Source organism: Rhinatrema bivittatum, chromosome 4 (genome assembly GCF_901001135.1).
Source record: "Rhinatrema bivittatum chromosome 4, aRhiBiv1.1, whole genome shotgun sequence".
Lineage (NCBI taxonomy): Eukaryota > Metazoa > Chordata > Amphibia > Gymnophiona > Rhinatrematidae > Rhinatrema > Rhinatrema bivittatum.
In genome coordinates, this window is record NC_042618.1 from 86,956,486 (window position 1) to 86,970,143 (window position 13,658).

Here is a 13,658-nt window from a genome sequence, read left to right on the forward strand (position 1 = left end):
GAGAGCTCCGGTGCGGAGAGTTACCGGTACAGTTTGGCAAGTCACGTCACCCGGTAAGGGCTCTCCATGGATGGAGGATAGGCGTAGTGGAACCTTCAAGGTGACGAGGGGGAATCCTCAGATGTTCCACTAGGCATCGAAAAATAAAGTTGCCTCCTGCCCCTGAATCCACCAGGGCAAGAGTTTGAACCTTAGACGGTCCGCAGATCAAAGAGACTGGGTGAGAGAGTGGAGGAGAGGGCGTAGTAAGGCCTAAGAACAGTCCTCCTGCAGGACTTAGGCCTGTCCGTTTCCCGGACGAATTGGGCATGTTGGGACATCCTGACCAGTCTGTCCACAGTACATGCATAGACCATGCCTCTTCCGAAGTCTTCTCTCTTTGGAAGTCAAATGTCCGTGACCAAGTTGCATCGGTTCATCTCCACTGGCAGCAGGAATTACTGGAACCATCCGAGGTGCAGGTTTAGCACTAGCCTCCTTCTGACCAAGTCCTCTATTAGGCCGGACCTCTTTCACCTGATCACGAAGCCGGTAATCGATCCTAGTAGCCAAAGCCACTAGTTCATCCAGCGAGTCAGATGTTTCACTAGCAGCCAGCTCATCTTTCAAGCAAGTATCCAGGCCTCTGAAGAACAGGGTCTTCAGGTATTTGGGGTCCCAGCAGAGCTCTGTAGCAAGAGTCAAACTCTATCGCAAAATCAGCCAGTGGTTGGTTGCCTTGCTTTAGGTCCACCAGAGCAGAGCCGGCAACAGTCACTCGAGCAGGATCATCGAAAACGGATTTAAATAAGTCCAAACATCCATCTATGTCCTGCAAAATAGGATCCTTGTGTTCCCACAGTGTAGAGGCCCAAGACAATGCCCTTCCATCAAGATAAGATAGAATGTAAGTAGTCTTGGAAAAAGCTGTGGGGTACAAAATGATAAGGGGAATGGAACAACTCCCCTATGAGGAAAGACTAAAGAGGTTAGGACTTTTCAGCTTGGAGAAGAGACGACTGAGGGGGGATATGATAGAGGTGTTTAAAATCATGAGAGGTCTAGAACGGGTAGATGTGAATCGGTTATTTACTCTTTCGGATAGTAGAAAGACTAGGGGACACTCCATGAAGTTAGCATGGGGCACATTTAAAACTAATCGGAGAAAGTTCTTTTTTACTCAACGCACAATTAAACTCTGGAATTTGTTGCCAGAGAATGTGGTTCGTGCAGTTAGTATAGCTGTGTTTAAAAAAGGATTGGATAAGTTCTTGGAGGAGAAGTCCATTACCTGCTATTAAGTTCACTTAGAGAATAGCCACTGCCATTAGCTATGGTTACATGGAATAGACTTAGTTTTTGGGTACTTGCCAGGTTCTTATGGCCTGGATTGGCCACTGTTGGAAACAGGATGCTGGGCTTGATGGACCCTTGGTCTGACCCAGTATGGCATTTTCTTATGTTCTTATGTACTGAGAAGGCTGTAATGCAAAATGCATGCAGCACTGGTTTAAAAAGCCCCTGGTCTTCTGAATCTCTCCCGAGAAACACAGCAGTCTTTAAAGTTACTTCATGTATCTGACTTTCATTGCTGGAATTAGCGCCTTGGGTCTTCTGTGTGTGCAACTGATGAAACGCTGAAGTGAGTTTCTCCAATGCGTCTTGCTGTTCAGAAAAGTGCAGGGCCAGGCCCGGGATGGCCTGAAGGGCAATGAGCTGTGCCAGATCCATGGAGTTAGCAAACTGTTATTGTTTGTAAGGTTTTGGGTGGACCCTTGGACGCTGTGGCTGCTGACCACGCCCACGGGGGGAAGTCCCATGAGGGGCCACAGGTCAGGCTCAGCTTTAGGACACACAACACAGATCTTTTATTAACAGTATTGAGGAGCCACCAGAGGTGGCAGTAGTGAGCAAAGATGAAGCCCGGCTGGGCTTGTAGTCCCTTAGAGCTCTGGAACAATGATCCTGCAATGGCTATGCTGTAATGAAGAGAAACTGAGATAATGAGTACAATGAAGTATATGCAGGGTTCTGGAACAGAGCCTCGTTGGTTGAGTACTCACACAGCGGTTTCTCTCGGTAGGGAACACAGGAGCTGGAGTAGAGGCAGGCCCTCGAGGAGCGAGTACCTGGTTCCAGGGAACAGCTCTGAGAGAAGTAGATGGTAACTCACTGATGGTGTAGGCAGCGGTATCTTCCAGGCAGAAGTGAAGTCCAGGCAGCGAGTCCGGGAACATGGGCCCTCGAGGAGCGAGTACCAGTTCCAGACAGCGACCTGAAAGAGAAGAGAGAGGCCCCCGAGGAGCGGGTACCCCAAATAGAGAAAGTCCAATAATGGAGAGGCAGAGTAGCTAGGTACGGAGAGCGAATCCTATCCAACCGTAAGGAGTTCACCAGTACGAATACCTGACCTTGCTAACTCGATTAGCTAGCAGTAGTGTAGGCTTTTTGTATCCGGGATGAGTGACGTCATCACGGGGGGACACTCCTGAGGTTCACGCCAAAGAAAGTATTTGAAGCAGGGCCGCTCAGCGAGTGCGCCCTAAGGCAGCTGGACAGCATGGCGGGAGGCAACGCCCAAGCCGGACCGGGGACGCTGGAGAGGACGGCAGGCAGACGCCGTGGCAGCCAAACAATCGTCAACCGTGGGTGGAGTCGCCAGAGAGGTAAAGAGGGCAGAGTGGAGACATCGGGCAGCGACAGTCGTAACAGGTATAAATGCCTATAGAGGAATGAGAATAAGTTAAAGATGCAGTTCAAAGATCTCAAGAAATAGCCTGTATGCAAAGCCTTTGATAGAATTTCCTATCATTTCCTATGCAAGGGTCTAAGAACTTTTAACCCTAATCACATGAAGAGATTCTATCTAGATATGCTAAGTAACTCACAGATATCAAGCACTGTGATGAGCGTGCCTCAGGAAGCAGGAATATAGAACAAAGAACAGGAAGTGATACCATATAAGGGCAAGGAGAAAATATTGGTTTGCAAAAGTTAAGAATTGTATAAAGTTGTGCTCCACAGGGAAACATTTGGCTGGCATCTTTTTTCTGTTACTTTGCTGGCAGCAGGCAAAGACTAGATCCCAGTACCTACAGAACTCTTTGTACTTTATTTGCTTTTAAACAAGGCTTCTGTAGTTTTTCCTTTTACTCCTCTCGATAAAAGTTCTTTTCTTGTAAGAAGACTGCCTAAGTTGTTATTTAAGAAAAACCGGATTAACAGGAAGTATGGTCCTAATACTGTATATAAATCAGAGTGCTAGGTTTGAGGAGATATTTGTAGGTCCAAAGGGAACCGGGCCTGTCTCTTATTCTGGGTTTACTTTTTACGGCTTGCTGGTTCTTCTAGTTCAGCAGGGCCTTTCTTGTTAAGATGGATGCCAGTGCAAGAAATGATTACTCATAGGTGCTGGAGCCCAGTCTGCTATCAAGAGCCCTGATACAATTTTGGACACAGCTATCTACAAGAACATTTTCTTGCCAGGAAGACTCTTACGCTGATGGATTCAGGGCTTCTAGTGGGTACTACCTGGCTTATCTATGGGGTCCATTGTAGGTTATTTTCACGTGCTCAGGGTGCTGAGGAAGTTATGTTTTTCATTGTTGCTATCAAGATTCAGTATCTGTTGTATACAAGGCTGTTAAGATTTCTTTAGTTTGAATCCTGTGACTCATCCATTGTTGTTTTACTGCTGGTACCCCAGTTGGAACAGTACCTATTGTGTGAGACTCTCTTGATTGGATCCCAGGGTGTGGGTTTGATAAAGAAGAAGTCCTCGAAGGCCAGAGTTCCACTTAGGTGGTAGTTAGATGGTCACAGAGGAAAGAGAGAGTTTCCTGCACAGTAACGCACTCCTTGGTCTTCGAGCTTGGTCCAGTCTAAATTTTTAACAGCCCATATTTTGAACCCACAGACTTGGTGCCAGGATAGAAACCCCCAGCATTATGCTCTTATTTTGTTCAATTTAAAGTTTCTTATACCAAAAATTACATACAAGGCAGCAATAAGCATTCAGTGCAAACATATAATTCACATTATTGACCCACAAGAGAACAAGAAATACAACATGTCCCGCAATGAATTCTTAATCCCAAATGATCCCCTCCCCAAACACCTTCTTTCCCAGCATACAATTATGGTGCTGTGTTAAATTTCATAACTTAATTGTACATTAAATGAACTCAAATTAAATAAGTATGATAACGTACCGCGATCGCCACCGCCGCTCCTTGATCCGGACTGTAGCTGCAGGCCTGCGCATCCGGCGCTGAAGCCCGTCGGGGCAAGGCCGCACAGTTTCAGCACTCACCTCCGAGGCTCCAGCGCCGGCCACGCGGCTAGGCCCTCCGATCCGCCCATCCGAGACACAGCCTACCAGGAAGGAGACCCTCCCTGACGTCAGCATCTGCGGTAAGCGGGGGATTTAAACCCCAGCCGCTCCGCCCGGCGTCCCTTACCTACCGCGATCGCCACCGCCGCTCCTCGATCCGGACTGTAGCTGCAGGCCTGCGCATCCGGCGCTGAAGCCCGTCGGGGCAAGGCCGCACAGTTTCAGCACTCACCTCCGAGGCTCCAGCGCCGGCCACGCGGCTAGGCCCTCCGATCCGCCCATCCGAGACGCAGCCTACCAGGAAGGAGACCCTCCCTGACGTCAGCAATTTCGCTACCACCCTATCAGAGCCGGCCTTGATAAGTTTTAAATTCTGAGCTCTGCTAGGCGCTGCGCGCCGAAGGAGCGCGCCGAAGGAGCGCGACAAAGGGGCAGGCCCCTTTGTGCGCTCCTTAGTGCAGCTCCGCAAGGCAGCTCTCAGTGATACAATCCATCTATTTCATTTACTCTTCGTAACAGTAACTCCCATATGTCCCAAACCACTCGTCTTGTTCCAGTTCTCTCCCACACTAACTCCTCCTGCGATATTTTGTTTTTGAGATATTCCGCTCTAACCCACACCTTTTCCCATTCACCGGCCTCCATTGCGCGCGAACCATGATCTCTCTTACCATCCCAATCATTCACAAAACCAGGAGCAACTCAGCAAATATCCCCGACTCACCATCATTCTTACAAAAGAGATTAACCCCAATCATGATATCTCCTCTGAACCAACTTCTAGGTCTCTCCCTTTTCACCCTAACTCTATTAAACGCTCAATCCCTCACAAAAAAAACTCACCTCCTCCATGACTACCTCTTGGAATCCCAACCTGACCTATGTGCCATCACAGAGACCTGGTTAAAAACAGAAGATATTGCCCTAATCAACCAACTTCCGCTTTCGTCATACAACTTCTTCTCTATTCCCAGACCTAAGAAGAGAGGGGGAGGTCTGCTTCTCGCTGCAAACAGAAAACTTAGACTGTCTCTTCAGTGGGCAAATGCATCTCCCCCCCTGGAACTCGCCATCTTCAAATCTAACAACCTACAAATCGCCCTTACCTATGCCCCTCCCGGCTACCTTGAGTCAGACCCTTCCCCGTTAATAGAGCTCATAGCCAAACATATTAATTCAGACAAACCTGCCATCCTTTTGGGAGATTTCAACCTCCATGTGGATGAGTCCCCACTGTCTTCTAGCTGCGACACATTTCTTAACTCATTGAGCGGAATGGGCTTCAAACAAATTATCAACGAACCTACCCACAAAGCAGGACACACCTTGGACCTGATCTTTTTAAATGAGAGCCTCTCCCCCTCAACTGGCACACCACTGTACTCCTATCCCTGGTCTGATCACAAGCTTATCTCCACCACTCTAAAAAATCACAATCCTATCACTCTCAGTCTCAAAGACCAAAATCCATTATAGGAAGCTATGTAACCCTGATACACTTATCAATCACCTAACTCCAGAGTTAGAACTCCTCGACCTCACTGACGCAGACTCGGCCACTGCCTCCTGGTCCAATATCACGAAAAAAGTGGCCGACCTCACCTGCCCACTAACTACAAAAACTCTTCATTCAAATATGGACAACAGAAAACCGTGGTACACCCGGAACTTAAATCCATCAAGAGAGTCCTCAGAAGCAGAGAACACCTTTGGCGCAAAAACCCTTCCTCTACAAGTAACTTGACGGCATACAAAACACTTATGCATCAATACAGGATCGCCATCCTCCGCACCAAAAGAAACTTCTACTCTCAAAAAATCCATCATTTCATCTACGACCCCAAAAGCGTTATTTTCCCTTATTTCTTCACTCACCAAACCATCACCTACTGCGGTTCCAGATGAGCAAGCCGCAAGTAAAGCAGCCGAACTAGCAACTTACTTCAAAAAGAAAATTCTAAACCTCGTAACTCCGCTCACGAACAACAATACTCCTCTCCCTCCAACCCCTATTACTGCAACCACTCATCCAATTACTAATCTGGAAACCTTCGAACCTACTTCTTCATTGGAGATAGAAATTATTCTCAAAAAGCTCAAACCTGCATCTCACCCTCTGGACGCAATTCCATCCAACCTGCTTCTCTCCATTCCTAGTACCATTTCCAAACATATTGCAAAAATCATCAATTGTTCGCTCTCACAGGGTCATGTACCAGACCCTCTTAAACTTGCTATCCTAAAACCTCTGCTAAAAAAACCGAATCTCTCCCCGGATGATCCAGCTAACTTCCGCCCTATTGCAAACCTTCCATTCATTGCAAAAATTTTGGAAAGAATAGTAAACCAGCAACTCACAGAATTCTTGAACAACAACAAAATCCTCTCCCCATATCAGTTCGGGTTCAGAAAAGCCCGCAACACTGAAACACTCTTAATCACACTTACAGACACCATCCTCACAAGTCTGGATAAAAAACAACCAAGTCTTCTCATTCTCCTCGACCTTTCTGCTGGCTTTTGACACGGTGAACCACGCCTATCTTTTTAGATCGTCTATCGGACATCGGCGTCAAAGGCACCGCCCTAAGCTGGTTCAAGTCATTCCTTCAAAACAGGACATACAAGGTCAAAATCAAACAGTGAAGAATCCCTACCTGTCGGCTCTACGTTGGGAGTTCCCCAGGGCTCTTCGCTATCCCCAACCCTCTTCAATATCTACCTCCTCCCTCTCTGCCATCTCCTCACTAGTCTTAATCTAATCTTCTATCTGTTCGCAGACGACGTACAAATTCTCTTACCAATTACCAAATCATTAAGCAAAACCCTCGAGTTTTGGGACACCTGCCTCAAGTCAATAAACAACCTTCTATCAAGCCTTAACTTGATCCTGAACACAAAAAAGACGGAATATCTACTTATCTCACACGACAGCAATTTCACACAGTTTAACCCACTTCCTGCAACCCTTCCTTCCTTCTCCTCCGAAGTCAGAAATTTAGGAGTCCTCATGGATAAACAACTTAACTTCAAAAGCTTCATCAACACCACCACCAAGGACTGCTTTTTCAAACTCCAAGTTTTAAAACGACTCAGACCTCTCCTCCACTTCCAAGACTTCCGTACAGTACTTCAGGCAATCATTTTCTCAAAGATAGACTATTGCAACTCACTCCTGATCGGCCTCCCTGCAAATACTATCAAGCCATTACAGATGGTACAAAATGCCGCTGCCCAGGATTCTAACCAGATCCAAAAAATGGGACCACATCACCCCCATTCTGAAGATCCTCCACTGGCTCCCTATCAATTTCAGACTACTGTTCAACGTTCTAACCATCACCCACAAAGCAATTTTCAACATCACACCTTTGGATCTCAAGTTCCCTCTCAGACTGCACTTACCATCCAGGCCGGTAAGAGCAGCATATAAAGACACCCTCCAAGTTCCCTTTCAAAAAACAACTTCAGGAATGAGAGCCCCTCTCAGCGTCTGGTCCAAAACACTGGAATTCTCTCCCTCCAGACCTACGGCTAAGAACACTGCCGGTTACTTTTAAGAACAGACTCAAAACCTGGTTGTTCAATCAGGCCTCTTTTCCCATTCAGATAATCCTCTGAATTAAAGTCCCTCCCCGTTCCTCAGCAGTATTTTATTACTTTTCCTATTTCATTTCATATCTCCTTAGTCAAAAAGTTCATGTTCACGATTTGCTCCTCTACGTAGCTCCTGTTGCCTCAATACGTTCACCATCACCTAATCCTCACTCCACTAGCCGTTTTTATTATATTTGTACAAGTGACACACTTATGCCCCTCTGTTCCAAGATTTCAGTTTTGGTGCTATACCTTAGCCGTCAACCCCTCCTAGTTTCTGTTTCTTAGTCCAAGACCTAAGCCTCTGCGATAACATATGTATTATATTTACTCTCGTTGAGACATTGTTTTCTGTACAAATGGTTTAAATGTATTTGCTTGTTTTTGGTTTAATAAGATATTTTATTTTAGTTATTTGTAATTGTTCCACATTTTGAAGCTCTGTCAATGTTCAATGTAATTGCTTTCATTTACTGAAGCACTGTTCTGTTCAATGTAAACCGAACTGATTTGTAAACCCTTACAAGAATTTCGGTATATAAAACTGTTAAATAAATAAATAAATAAATAAATATACCTGGCAGGCTCTTTGGATGCTTCTGTATAATTTCAAGAAAGGGAAGAAAAACAAGAAATAAACTCACATCTTCCACTCCTTCTCCAATATGAGCCTTCCTTTTCCGGAACTCCTTGATCACTTTCATTTCTCCTTTAATACTCGCATTTCATTTGATTTTTTATCATAATTTGGATTGTTAAGACATTGAACTGCCTGGTGTAGTTTCCACCTGCAAAGAAGTTACAGCTCAGTGAGAAATATAAAAGGAACAATATTCAGCACCACTCAGGTGGATAAGTTCAGACTTAGCTAGCTCCATGGCATTGTTTTGAATATCCGGGCATGGTCATTTCATTTAATTTAAATTTAAAATCTTTTCTATACCATCGTTAAGCTAGTTGACGTCACAACGTTTCACAATAAGGCACATAATTTCGAACTTAAATGTGTTGAGTTATATTAACTAAACAGGTGCCCATCAAATACTGTAACATAGTTTCATATTAAATATTATTTAGTGGTTGTGATAAGTCATGGTCTACTTTAAGTATATCAGCTATAAGATAAATTAACACTTAAGTCTGGTCCTCTGTTGTTGCAATCTAATAGAGGTAAAGTAAAATAAAATATACACTTAGTGGGATAATATACACTTAGTGGGATAATATTGTATTCAGCTAAAAAGTCTATTTGGGGAGCACGGGTCATTCCGGGGCAGAGCCACTTGTTTTTATTTATTTATTTATTTAAGGTGTTTTGTATACTGTCATTCGGTTTCGCCATCATAACGGTTTAATAAAATGTAACATATTACATCAACATCACCGAGACTTAACAGTCTGGAAGGTTAATTAATTCTACTAGTTCTTAATTGCTAGTTTGAGTATGCTCTTGTGAACAGCCAGGTTTTTAACTCTTTTTTTGAACGTTTAATGCTTGGTTGATTTCTTCTTCCATTGGTATTTGAGTTCCATAGTTGGGGCTGGCGATTGGATATTGCTCTCTCACGCATTGAGTTTCGCGAGTGCTCCTAGCGTGGGGGATTTGAAGAGGTCTTTGTTCCTTGATCTTAAGTTCTGTTTTGGATTGTGTGTTACAATGTATTTGCTTAGCCAATTGCTTTGCTGTCCTATGATCATTTTGTGCAGTGTTGTCAATACTTTGTATTCAATTCGGTATTTTATTGGGAGCCAGTGTAACGAGATTAGAGTTGGTGTTATGTGCTCCTGTTTTTTTGATCCAGTCAGAATTCTTGCAGCTGTGTTCTGTAATATTTGGAGTGGACGTATGGTTGAGAGAGGTAGTCCGAGGAAAAAAGCGTTGCAGTAGTCAAGGTTAGAGAAAATAAGTAGTTGAAGAACTGTTCTAAAATCTTCATGGGTGAGGAATGGTTTGAGACGTCTGAGTGTCAGTAATTTGTGGTATCCTTCTTTAATCTTGTTGGTTATGTGAGTTTGAGTGAAAATTCATTGTCAATGGCAATTTATTTATTTATTTGAACCTTTTTTATACGACATTCATGTAAAATACATTATTACATCGGTTTACAGTGAAACAACTTAATGTTATGAAAGTGGACCCCTGCTGTTTCGAGGTAGATAGCTACTGTCGAAGTGCAAGGCCACTTGGAGTGGAGGGGCTTGATAGAAGACTTCACCCTGGAAGCACGCAACCCCCCCAGGAGGAGCCTGTAGGGGTCCGGCCGCTGGGACTTAGGCGACTCCTCTGAAGACTGTAGAAAGGTCTGGATGCAGGCACTTCCTGCAGGTTGTGGGTTCCAGGCAGCTGGTGCTCCAAGCAGGTCGAAGCAGGTCTGAGGACGGGAATCGTAGAAGAGTCCAAAGCCGGTCCGAGGTTCGATACACAGGCAGGGTCCGAGTCCAGTCAAGGGTCTAAGCAGGAGAAGGGTCCAAAGCCGTACCAGGGTCAAGCCAGGAGAAGGGTCCAACGCCGTACCAGGATCAAGCCAGGAGAAGACACTTCCACCAGTCCAGAAGTCAGCAGCCAAGAATCAATCCATGGAGCAGGGGAGCAGAACGGGATGAAGAACGAAGAACCAGGAACACAGGAACACACTCAGGCAGGAACCTCAATACCAAGGCAAGGACTGAACGCTCAGCCCTTGCCTTAAGTACAGGAAGCCATGACACTTCCTGTCATGGCTCCTTTAAGAATACCCATCAGCCGCGCGCGCAGCTCCTAGGAGCTGGGGAGGAGGAGCCGGATCGCCGCGGAGCCACGCCGCTGATCCCAGCAATGGCGATGGCCGTCAGAAGAAGGAAGGGGCTGCCTGCTCCCGCAGGAACCCTCGGCACTACCCGGCGTCCCGGGTAAGCTATTTCCTGCGCACCCGCTGGCCCGGCCTCAGTCGTGGTCTGCCGTGGCCGGCGGCCATGACACCCAGTCCCGGTCACGGCGTGCCGTGGCGGCGGTGTGCTAACATAATTGGAAAACATTACATAGAACAGGGGTTACATCGAACTGGGACCCAAGATGTTAAATACAAACTGCTAATATATAATATAAATAACGTACGAGAATGAAACGGAACCGAAATGACCACCACCTTCTCTGAGGTACTGAGAGTTACTTCTGTGGCAGGAGGAGGGTAAGCATCTGGTATACAAGGGGATAGAGATTGCTTATGGTAGATTAGCAAGAGGATTACCTCAGGTGGGGAAGCTAATAGTAGGTTAACAAGAGGATTACAACAGGAGAATTACAAAAATTCCTAGATTCCGTGCGTGGGCGACAGGTGAGATTACAGTTTTTGGGTTATCTGTTATGAGTGGCTTCATGAGGGCGTTGTTATTCTTTTTGTCTAGGATGATTAATTCAGTTTTATCAATGTTTATTATTAGTTTCATATCAGTTATTAGTTTCATGTCAGTTTTATCAATGTTTATTATTAGTTTTATGTCAGTTTTGTTAAATTAGGGGGAAATTTACAAAGCTGCAACTTTTTATTATGGGAGAGAACTAATATCCCGGTGGGGGAGCCTCACTGTGATACTGAGCACCTCCCTGACAAAATACTGCAGCAATATTGCAATGCGATTTTTAGCGCAGCACAAATACACAACAAAAAGTCATGACACAATATGAGCCCTAATTTTGTAATGGCAGCCCAACTTGGCCAAGCAGTGTAAAATACACCCCAACTCCCAAACTCACCCGCCCCTCCACACCTTTCAAAGCAGACTTGGCCCATGCAAAAAGGCAAAAAAGTACAACTAAAACCACACGACGATGGCCTGTTCCCTTCCCTAACCCCTCCACTTGTATTCAAAACATTCCCCCCTTTCCTTTCAAGCCCCCTTCCAAAGACTCCCCCAGCAATCTCCATCCCTTCCCCCTCCCCCAATCCAAATAAGAAACTATCCCTGGGTTCTAGTGGCCTCCCCAACCCACATCCATAAAACAAGACCCTAGTAGTCTAGGGGAGGGCACCCCTACCCTCATCCCCACCCCTACTCCTGAATCCCCTTGTACTTCAAAATGGAAGCATTAGTTGTCAGTGGGGCCCAGAGTGTCCTCTTGCTCCAGGCTCAGTCAACTCCATTTTGCAAAAAGGCGTTGACCTGACCGTGCCTCTACAAATATTTTCCACCATTGTCACAAGATGCCAGGCATGTATGAAAGTGGCTTGCCTACTCAGAACAACTTTCTAAACAAAGAAATCCCTGCCAATCACAACCATCTAAGAAAACTCCCAGTAAATTTATTCAGAGTGAAGTCTGGGGTCTGTACAGGATAAGACAGAATCCCAATACAAACCCTGCACCTCAAGTTCTACAATATCATGCGTTCACAGAAACTCCCCCAACAAAGGGTGCAGAACAGATCAAGGACATTTTCCCTTACCACTCACCATACAAAAAATATTTAAACTCTGTTGTTACTGTTGGAAACAGGATGCTGGACTTGATGGACCCTTGGTCTGACCCAGTATGGCAATTTCTTATGATCTTATGAACAATTTGTGTTTTGGCAAGGGAAAAAATCTGCATGCATTGATATGCAGACAGGGCTTCCACAGAGTTCATCATTATCCCCAAGCCTATTTAACATAATTTTAGCCTCTTTGGTAAAGTGGTCCAGGATTTTATTATATTATATTTATCTATGCAGATGATATACATATCCTGGTCCACTGGGATGTATTCAAGAAAACACAGTCGTGAGGCTAAATCTATCCTTGCAAACAGTGTCCGGATGGCTAAGAAAGAACACCATGTTTTTAAATTGTTCAAAAATGGAACTATTGAGAGTGGATCCTGATCACTTATTAAAAAATCCAATGTTGGGAGGATTTGAATTGCTTCCAAAAAAAGAGGTGAGATCTTTGGTGTTGATCATAGATGAGAATTTGTCCATGGAAAAACAAGTAACTTGTATCCTACATCAAACATATGGTAAACTGCAAATAGTATGGCAGTTATGTCCCTACTTAGATTTTCAAGCAATGAAAGCAGTGATGTATGCATTCACTTTACCTTGCACAGATTACTGCAATATTCTGTATTTAGGTGTACCTGGATAGTTAATACATAAACTCCAGATAATCCCAAATACTGCTGCACGCATTGCTACTTCTGCTGGTCTACTTCTACTCCAACTCCACTGATTACCAGTTTCCTTTTGTTGCAAATTTGTTTGAGTCTACCATTAAGGCTTTGCATGGAACTGGTTCTGTAAATTTGAAGAAACGATTGAAATGGCATGAGTCACGTAGATCCTTAAATCAAAGGTGAAATTTTGCTACAAAAACTTCCAGTGAAATGTTTCTGACAATTAAGATTGTGAAAAGATCATTAGTAGACAGTGCTCCAGCAGTCTAAAACAATCTCCCCTGAATTACGGGAGGAAATCAACTTTTAAAAGTTTAGAAGATCACTGAAAACCTGGTTTATGTCTCAATCTTTTAACACCCTGATGTGGCTATTATTGAGTAGGAATGAAGAGTGAGGTCTGTGGGTATGATTTTTTGTATTTCTATTTTTATTTAGGTTGAGTTCATTAATGTTTTGATTATTTTAATTCTTAATATTTTTAGTTTTATTATGAATGTGTTTTAATATGTATAGTTATTTGTAATATGTTGTACATTGTTTTGAGCAATTCTTAATCAGTGAAGCGATATATAAATATTATTAAATAAATAAATACATTTTCCATTAACAAAACTGA

At 44.3% G+C, this 13,658-nt stretch overlaps 1 protein-coding gene across 1 annotated transcript in view; it reads right to left on the minus strand.

Annotated features, from left to right (window-relative positions):
- The window catches only part of BBOF1 (basal body orientation factor 1), a 375,496-nt gene that overhangs the window by 242,706 nt on the left and 119,132 nt on the right, over nucleotides 1-13,658 (minus strand). The window contains exon 4 of the mRNA XM_029597441.1: nucleotides 8,554-8,634. Coding sequence (XP_029453301.1) covers nucleotides 8,554-8,634 — 81 coding nt within the window. The remainder of the gene's footprint in view (nucleotides 1-8,553; nucleotides 8,635-13,658) is intronic.